Genomic DNA, 9,294 nt, shown 5'->3' on the forward strand with positions numbered 1-9,294 from the left:
TACGGGCCCGCTGCTCCGGAAACTGTCACCTGCCGCCGCGCCCTGTGGAGGTGAACCCCCACCCGTCACGGCGTAGTTCCCCGGCGTCCGCGCCGAAAACAGAGGAGCCGCCTCGAGGTAGCCAGGCTCGAACCGTGCCGTCTGTTCGAACCCCACCATCTCGCCCACTACGTCACTCCCGACTCCCACCGACACTCCTGGACATCCTCCGGCTCCGGGAATTCCACCGCCTCCTGGAATTCCACCGCCTCCTCCAACTGGGACACCTCCTGGAACTGCGCCTAGGTAGGATGCGCCGCCGATAGCGGCGGCGGTTGGCAGACACGGGCCCGCACAGGGCCCGTTGGCGTAGGCGTCGAGATATTGGGCTGCGTTTTGACGCCATTGGCTATTGTCCAATTCCTGCCGTAGGCGCAGCTTGGTCAACATGATGGGACCCCACTGCGAGATCGGACAGACTTCAGACAAGATCAGCTGGAGCACGTCCTTCATCTGTGACCGCGGGTCTTCGCCCACTACGCTGCCTAGTTGGTTCCAGAGGCCACTGAACAGCCACTCTCGGGTCTGTTCTTCCTCCTCGAACGGGCACCAGATATCTTCTTCCGCCGAAATTGATCGCGGTCCTGCTCCATCCGCGTTTGCACTCCCGTTTGGGCTTCCATGTGCGCTGCCATTTGCGCTCCCGTTTGCGCTGCCGTTAGTACATATCAAGTTCCCGCCGCCCGGGACGCCCTTTGGGCTCCCTGCACCCCCGCGGCCGGGGACCACGTTGCCGGTGTCAGGGTTGCCGGTGACTTCTGCGTGGCTGCTAGTCCCACTAACAGATCGCAGAAAGTCGCCTGCGTTATATGCCGGAAAGCCGCCTTCGGACGGCGTCCCGCCAGGACGTTGTGCGCTCATTACCGAGCGATCCACTGCCCACGGACACTGTTCCAGCTTCGGGTCTTCGAAGCCTCCGACCGCCGGGCAATTAAGTGGATCTGCACCAGAACCGGCTGGCGCAGCCTTGCCCGTCCAAGGTCGACCATCCACGTCTGCTCCATCCAGACTTCTTGCCGCATTCAAACTTTTAATTTTATCTAAATTCCTGGCTTTATCCATAACCACCTTATCCAAAGAGGCATTTCCTGGTATTTCGCCGAGCGGACCGTTTGAGCCACCGTTTGTATTGGGGGAGGTATTGTGGGTACTGTGGGGGGTATTGCGGGGGGTAAAGTCTGAGGTACCATTAGTACCCTTTGAATAATTATCGCTCGACACCCAGGTTCCTCCGGGGCCTCCTGGTTTGGGGAACGCCTGGGTAGGAAACGCGTTGGGCGAGAACGCCGTCTGTGCAGATGGAGGGTCAGGAGCCGGAGGAGAACCCATAGAGAACGGGTTCACTTGCCCATACAAGTGCGGGCATCGTTTCATTATAGCGTAAATTATCAATTGCAACCACTCTCGCTTCATGTTGTCAGCCGCACAAACATCCCAGGCCGGACCCTGGCATAAAGGATCCAAAACTTGCCAGGGCGATTTCACCTTGATTGCCGCACAGTCTCGGATCACCGATTCCAATCGTTGCCATCCTTCCGCAAGCACTAAGGAGGGCCGGTGTCAACCACGTGTACCATGTGCACGTGTAGAGGTCGTGTGGAGCCTGCCTCACCTGCTGCGTTGTCGAATCGAGCCACTCTGTTTTGATACCGGTCAAGGATGTCCATTAGGGCCATGAGCTTGTAGTGCGCGATGGTGGACAGGTGAACTTGCACTGCGCCCCAAGTGAGCGCACAACGGATGGGCATGCTACTATGCAGTTCGAAGGCCAAGTCGGTGGTCAGTAAGCTGTGCACGGCGCCAAGAACGTTTCGCAAGTAGGCGAGTTGTTCGCGCGAACAAAAGCCCTCGAGTTCGGGCAACCTCGCTGTCTCGGACGCAGCCGTAGAGGAACGTCGGTGGTAGATCTCGAATAGGTGACCGAAGTTTGTCACGATAAACCCGGTCTTGCCAAAGTACTAAATAAAGTAGAAATATTTGCCGCCAATGCTCGCGGAGGTTTACTGCGAGGAAGGGGAAGGGAAGGGCGACCTCCTGTATTTACCTTAACGATGTTGTAGGCAGACGCATCTTCGGATGTTCTAATTGTATGCCAGAATGAGTGGATGGTGTCGAACGCCTTCTCCCCCAACTCGGACACCAAGAGTTCGCTGATGGTTTTTTCCGTCAGTGCCCCTCCGACGTCCTGATCCGTCAGTGTTCCCGTAGACAGATCCTCGGGACCCGGTCGTGGAAGCTCACTCAGCGAAGCCGGGACGGGAGTCCCCCAGACATTGGAGCTTCCCTGCCCCCACGAAGACGAGACCACAGAATGGCCCGCCACTGACTGGCCGACCACCGGCTGGCCAGTCAGTGCGGGACCGATCACCGAGTGATCCGTCAGAGTCGGACTAGTCATTATGGTGCTGGTCGTCGTGGGACAGGTCAAAGACGGGTCGGCAACCCAGGGCATAAAGGAGGTGGCGATGGTCAGGCCCAGAGCAGTAGAGGAAGAGACTCGCGGTACCTTCCGAGCGGTTGCATCATGCGGATCAGGGAAGCAACGCTTCGGACTGGGCGGCTTGCCAGTGCTCTCAGGTTCGCCAGCATCCCGAAACTCATCGGACCGTGTCCGGGGTCCATCACCTCGCACATAACCAACGCGTGGTTGAAATTCCTGCCGGTCGAGCGAGCCCGCCTGGTCGCGATTCCTGGCCTCCGCACGCAACTCCGAGTTAGCTTCGTCGCCCGTTCGCTCCTCGCCTGTCGGTCGGCTGTACCCCTCGCCCGGTCGGTCACCCGATCGGCCGCCCGGTTGGTCACCCGGCCGGTCATCTGGTCGGTCACCCGATCGATCACCGGATCGATCACCCGGTCTATCACCCGGCCGCTCACCCGGTCGGTCACCCGGTCGGTCACCCGGCCGGTCACCCGGTCGGTCTCCCGGTTGCTCAACTGGTCGATCACCCGGTCGGTCGCCAAACCTATCGCCGGGTCTGCATCCGCCTCGTCTTGCGCCAGACGTTCTGTCTGACCTGTTGTTCCCACGTCCAAATCTCTCCTGGAACCTTTTCTCCTGGAAGTTGTTGTTTCCTTTACGGTGCATCCGCTCCAAGCCCCGATCCGACGGCCGGTCTGAGGCTCTGTCCGAGGCTCTGTCCGAGGCCCGGTCGGGAGTCGTTCGATCCGACGGTGCTCTGTCCGAAGTTCGATCCGAGACCCGGTCAGACACGGTTCGGTCAGACACTGTTCGGTCAGATAGTGCTCGATCGGGAGGGTTCCGGTCCGAAGAGACTCGCTCTGAGGGGTTTCGATCTGAAGAAGCTCTGTCTGCGGGTCGTCGAGATCCGGAAGGGGAAGAGGCGCCTCGGCCGTCTCGGTCGTCACCAGTTCGGTCGTCGTCTTGGAATTTTCGTTGGTTGCGCTCACTAAGACGAGAACGGTCGGTGGGACGAGAATGGTCACTCGTGTGTTTATCCACGTTTGCGCCGCCCTTGTATGGAGATTTGTCATTGTCATGGGGATCATTGTCATGGGGACCATGGCCTTGTGGGCCATGGTAGTGGCCCTGTGGGCCACGGTCGTACGGACCGAGTTCGCACGGACCAAGGTCATAAGGGTTGTGGTCGTCGAGTTCATTTTGAGAGTTATCGATGATGGCATAAAATTCGTGGGTTTCCTCGTCCGGTTCGAGGGTCTTGGTGAGGACCCCATCGGCGACGCCTAGGAGTTTCTCGAGTCGTGCGGGGCCGCCTTCGTGAGCGAGATCTCGTTCTTCGCAGTAATTGGAGTACGTCTGGCGGACGGCAAATTCACCGAGAGAAACGTTAGGTGTAATTCCGTTGTTGAGGCCGTGTTGCGAGAAGAGCATGTTCACTACGAAGGCGAGGAGCATCTCATCGAGCAAATGCCCGACGTTATGGGGTGCGCCTCCGCCTTCGTATTCGCAGACGATCTCGATGACACCTACGGGCTCATTTTTGCATATCACATTGCGCTCACGTGTCTTGGAGTAGTCAATCTTTTCACGCTGTAGCACTGATAAGTCAAGCCCTTCGCAGTCGCCCAGCCAACGCGATACGTCGCCCACCTCGGGCGAAAACACTCCCGGCAACTGCGCCCAACTCAACCGTGTCACCTCGCCACGCCTCGTCTTGAACAGAATCGAACACGGACGTGCCTCCCATACAATACACGTTGGTAACCGACACGTCACGGACGCAATGCCCTTGCGCCACAGGTACTCGTCAGAAGACAGACCGCCCGAGGGACCACCGCCCGACGGACCACCGCCCGACAAACCGCCACCTGAGGTGCCGCCGCCTGAGATACCGCCAGAAGAAGACGGGCCACCAGAAGACGGGCCACCAGAAGACGGGCCACCAGAAGACGGGCCACCAGAAGAAGGACCAGGGGCTGAATCTCTCAGATCCCGCCAGTCAGGCGTTTTCCACAAATAGTGCAGTAGGCCTTCCAGCACCACAGGAACCTGCGTCGATTTTTCTAATCCGATCATTTTCCGGAACGCCCGAATCAACAACCTTATATCTAGAACTGCACCCGGTCGATTGCACTCTGCATACTGCCATGAACCCACCAGCTGCGGGTACTCCGCATACACTTTCGAAATCCGACGGATATCGTCGTGGTATATTAACTCCCTTCCGCGACGTGATCGTAACCAGCACGGAACTGAAACAAACGGCAGGGCCTTGGCAAAGTCCGACATTATGCACTACAACAACAAGCTTCGTCCGGGCACCATTCGCCGTTTGGTCGGTTTGACACCGATCAGTTGATTGATCAGTTGATTGATCAGTTGATTGATTGATAGGCCAGTCGGTCGCCTGGTTGGTTGAGCTTGGTGTTTTGGCCAGGTCAAAATTTGGGGAGGACTTACTTTCGCTACAATCGCTTTCGCTTCATGTCTGTGGAACCAAATGTCTTTGAGTGACCATGAATGCACCAGATTCCGCGCTGGCTCTTTTCTTCGTTTCCACGGAGGCCAATGCGGGGCGAGCATAAAGCGCAACGACGTCGCATAAACGTTAAAATCACACAAGTACGACTCGTGGATAAACGTGATACTCACATCCGACCCGAATGACGAACACCAGCAGCCGAAAAAGGCCATATAGCCATGCCAGTCATCGGGCGCAATTATTTTACCCGCACGACGCATTCGCAAAAATTTCGCGCAACATAATCCCACGTAACCTAGAACGGACCCTGGCGTCACCAACCACCATCAGCCCGCATGCAGCTGACAACGAATCCACCGCCAACCGACGCAGATCTGCCCGCCTCCTCTCGCACGCGTCTTTCGGGCACGCACACGGTTGTGCACAATCGCGTGTGCGCGTTTTCCCAGCTATGTGCGCACACCGCCGCTGGTTCAGCATCCTGGCCACGTCTAAAAGCCACTGCGCCAGCTCATCTGATGTGCTTACCGCCCGCGTTTTCGCACACTCCATCTCCGAACACAACGCCTCCCAAACCATTTTCAAACTGATAGGAACCATCGAACCAATAGGAGGCAATATTATAACGTGCATAACTCTCCCTTGATCCAGACACCCCAACCGCTCGCAGTCCGTTGCAATTTCTGCCAAGGATGCCGCAAGCTCCAACACTACCGTCACCCTATTTCCCTCTGCAGCAGATCCCGGCAGTTTCGTGCACGGACTCGAGTTAACTCGACGCAGGTATTGCGCCTTCAAAACCTCCGCCACCCTCGACAAATCAGTCCCCTTCAGCAAATCAGTCCCCTTCAGCAAATCAGTCCCATTCTTCAAATGCAACAGACTAACCAACTCCTCATGGTCGGCAACAAAGCAGTCGTGCACCTTACGCTCACCCACGACGGCCTTCTCAGCACCTGTTGCCTCCCTGAGTTGAGCCTCCTCACCTTCAGTCTCCGCCTCCGCACCCTCTCCCTCCGTGCCGTCTCCCTCCATACCGACCGGGTGGACGAGAGTAACGTGTCCGTCCCGACGCCTCGTAGCGTCAGATGCTCCCTCTCCATGCACATTACCCACCATCACATCTTGCCCTCGCCTCACAGCTTCCGGTCCTGTGGGTGAAAGTGGTTGAAGACCCGAGGGGCAGTCGCAAGTCGCTCCCGGGAGGTGCGCCAGCGTTGAGGCAGTCGTCACCACCAAGTGCCACGACGTCGTACCCTCGAGCGGGAGACGAGCAAAGTCCTAAACTAAGCTGTGGTGGTTCATTCTTTGCCGCCTACGATCTGGGTGGTATTTGCGGCATCAAGAAATGTCCACATGAGGATGAAATCCAAAGTGCGTCTCCCACCAACGGTCCCTTCAGCCTTGCACACGTTGTCACACCCTTCACCAGCAAGGGGTCGGGGAGGGGGGGGGGGGCACAAGAAGGAGCGAGGCACTGCAATGGGGATGCATCACAACAGGAGGGGGGGATAAGGTGAGGTTTTCCAGGGCCACTGTACAAGCAAAGACCGTACGGATCTGCCATCCAGCAGATCCACTGGCAGGGAAGCCAAGTTGAGTGATCACGACGTTCAGCAATCTGGGTGTGTGCGAGTACCTTTACCCGCTGACAGTCGTGAAGGTGTAGCAGACACCACTCTTCCGGAACACCCCGACATGCCGAGCGCAACAAGCAGCGGCCCATCCGATCAGGACGGCCCCATGGCCAAGCCAAAGTCGGCCCAGTTAGAGGCCCACTTGGAGAGAGCCCAGTTAGAGGCAGCCCAGCTGGAAGAGAGAGGTTCGGGGGAGAGAGGTCCAGGCCTAGACGAGAAGAGTGGAGGCAGAGATATTCGGGGAAGTAAGGCAGGACGGACGGAAGGTGGCAGAGAGTACTCCAAAAAAAGCGTCTGGAGTTTTGCCGCGAGTCCACTGCACCTGTCCTTCAAGCACAAGGAAGGTAGACGCGTCCCGCAGAACTCCAAGACGGAGTCGGGGCCCAAGTCGTATAACGGTCGAGTCGAAACGGTCGACGAACGTGAGGCCTGGGCCCGCGATGCCGCCAGCCACTCCTTCCTCGCAGAGTTGGTCGCAATGCGAGCTGAAGACCCTGCCGACCTCGAGGACTCCGACCGTTACGTCCACCATACCGGCAATAGTCTTGAAGACGTCCGATTGGACGACGTCCGATTGGACGACGTCCGACTGGAGGGTAGTCTGGACGATGCCCGGTTGGAGGGTAGTCTGGATGACGTCAGACTGGAGGGTAGTGTGGTCGAAGCCCGACTGGACGTCGCCCACCAGGACCACGACGCCCACGGGGACGACCCCCATAGGGACGACCCTCATAGGGACGACCCCCATAGGGACGCCCCCCACAGGGACTGCCCCCACAGGGACTGCCCCCACAGGGACTGCCCCCACAGGGACGACACGGCCCATCTGCAAGACGCCGCCCATCTGGAGGGCGGTCGACGGCTGAAGAACTGTGTGGGGCTACAGACTGATTCCCGTCAGCGATGGCCGTCATTGACCGACCAGACCGAGTTAAGTGTTCTCCCGCCGACAGGACCTCTGCGGGTCGGCTCACTTCCTGCGGGATCTCTGCGCGGTAAATACCGAGGGGGGCAGCCATTAGGACAGCCAACGGGACCTTCGACTCGCGGTTGGTCTGCGAGGAATTTGTTGAGTCGTGGCCTCCCGCATTCGGAAAGTGGGCTGCCTTCGGCGTTGGGTCGCTCGGCTGAGGGGCGTTCGGGTGAGGGTCGTTCGGTGTCTGTGTTCGACGTGCGATCAGCGGGTATGTACGACGCGCATTTCCGCACGTTCGCGGACAAGTACGTGCCCAGCCGGTCCGAGCCGCCGTCGAGCGAGTTCGCCGAACCCATTTCGTGTACGAGCAAACGCGTTATGGCCGGTGGCACGGCTTCGCTAGAAGCGGCATTACGACGCGACCGCTTGGTGCCGGCCGGCTCCGTTCAATTTGCGTCCGGTGATCAAGGTCGGATCAAGGACCAAGAGCGTAACAAGGACCAAGGTCGTAACAAGGACCAAGGTCGGACCTTGGACCAAGGTCGGAACAAGGACCCAGGTCGTAACAAGGACCAAGGTCGGACAAAGGAAGAGGCTTTGTTGAGCCGCGAGGAGCTGCTGAGCCGGGACGACTTAGTGGGCCGGGACGACCTAGTGAGCCGGGACGACTTAGTGAGCCGCGACGACCTAATTAGCCGCGAAGACTCGAAGGCTACGTGCGAAGCGTCGACGACGGGCGACCGCCTACCCGCGCAGACCGTGCCCAACGTGGTCCCCCCGGCCCCCTCCGGCGTGCAAGTCGAGACCGGTGCCGCGACCACAGCCCCGAGCATTGGTCACCCTTCGGCGGCCGCGGCTCCGGCTCCGGGTTCGGCGGGATCAGGGAAGCAGTCGTTCCTGGAGCGGGGCGACTTGCCGTTACGACCTGGGTGGGCGCGCGAGGCTTTGGCAGCAGGGGAGGTGAAGAGTGGCGAGATGAAGAGTCGCGGGCCGGCGGACAGACGGAGTCAAGTATGGCGGCGTGAAGAAGCGTTTTACTGTACAAGTCGAGGTATGATTCCGGGAACGTTAACCTTCACACAGGCAGTAGTAACATTTGAGCCGCACGTGCGCGATTCAGACTTCCAATGTATCATTGCTATTGCGGATATGTGCGAAGTTGCCTGTATCGTCGTTCCCAAAACGACCGCCGTGGAACATTTATTCAATCTCCCTCACGGCTCCGAGGCGCTGCAGCCGGTTTGGGCTAAGAACCGCGCACAGCGATTCGCCGCCGGCGAGAATCCTAACCCAAGTCTAGCTCTTATACAGGTCCTTCTCCGCCAGAAGAAACGCAAACCAAGTCACCATGAGCCGGCGGACTGTGCGCCTGCCAACCGGGAACCCGCGGCAACGATCAGTAATGGTGGCGGGGCAAGAGAAGCTGTTCCTGGAAGTGGATCTGGAAGTGGAAACGCCTCTGGCGGGACGGAGTTGGTAACCGAGAGCCCGTTGGGGCACCGCGACCCGGCCGAGATTCGGACCTGGTGTCGACGCGATAGTGCCCACCGCGTAGGGGACCTACACCCGCTACAAAAACGAGTGGGCAGCAAAGATACCACGCCAGCCTCCACGACGTATCTAGAGGACTTCTCCAGCCTGCATAAACATCAGCCACCACCACTTCCGAAACATTTCATTCTTTTCCGCGTTGGAAACTGCACCGTCGCTCGAGACATCACGCGCACGCTCCTCAACTTGGTCCGGCAAACCAACGACGGCGCCAGCCACTTCACCTACGTACCCTACTACTCCCGTAAGC

General features: G+C 58.8%; 3 protein-coding genes across 3 annotated transcripts; 1 reads left to right on the forward strand and 2 right to left on the reverse strand.

Annotated features, from left to right (window-relative positions):
- GNI_099070 (hypothetical protein) lies at positions 1–1,452 on the reverse strand (the record flags this gene model as incomplete). The annotated part of the gene is made up of 1 exon (XM_011132786.1): positions 1–1,452. A coding segment is annotated over one exon (1,452 nt), but the record flags the coding sequence as incomplete, so codon positions are not given.
- Positions 1,453–1,583: 131 nt separating this feature from the next.
- GNI_099080 (hypothetical protein) lies at positions 1,584–6,059 on the reverse strand (the record flags this gene model as incomplete). The annotated part of the gene is made up of 4 exons (XM_011132787.1): positions 1,584–1,997; positions 2,084–4,753; positions 4,919–5,086; positions 5,469–6,059. 4 exons carry the CDS (start codon positions 6,057–6,059, stop codon positions 1,584–1,586), a joined length of 3,843 nt encoding a protein of 1,280 aa, XP_011131089.1.
- A 579-nt stretch (positions 6,060–6,638) lies between these two features.
- Positions 6,639–9,294, forward strand: GNI_099090 (hypothetical protein; the record flags this gene model as incomplete). Its single annotated transcript, XM_011132788.1, has 1 exon — positions 6,639–9,294. A coding segment is annotated over one exon (2,656 nt), but the record flags the coding sequence as incomplete, so codon positions are not given.

The sequence above is a fragment of the Gregarina niphandrodes genome, assembly GCF_000223845.1.
Source record: "Gregarina niphandrodes unplaced genomic scaffold scaffold00020, whole genome shotgun sequence".
Lineage (NCBI taxonomy): Eukaryota > Apicomplexa > Conoidasida > Eugregarinorida > Gregarinidae > Gregarina > Gregarina niphandrodes.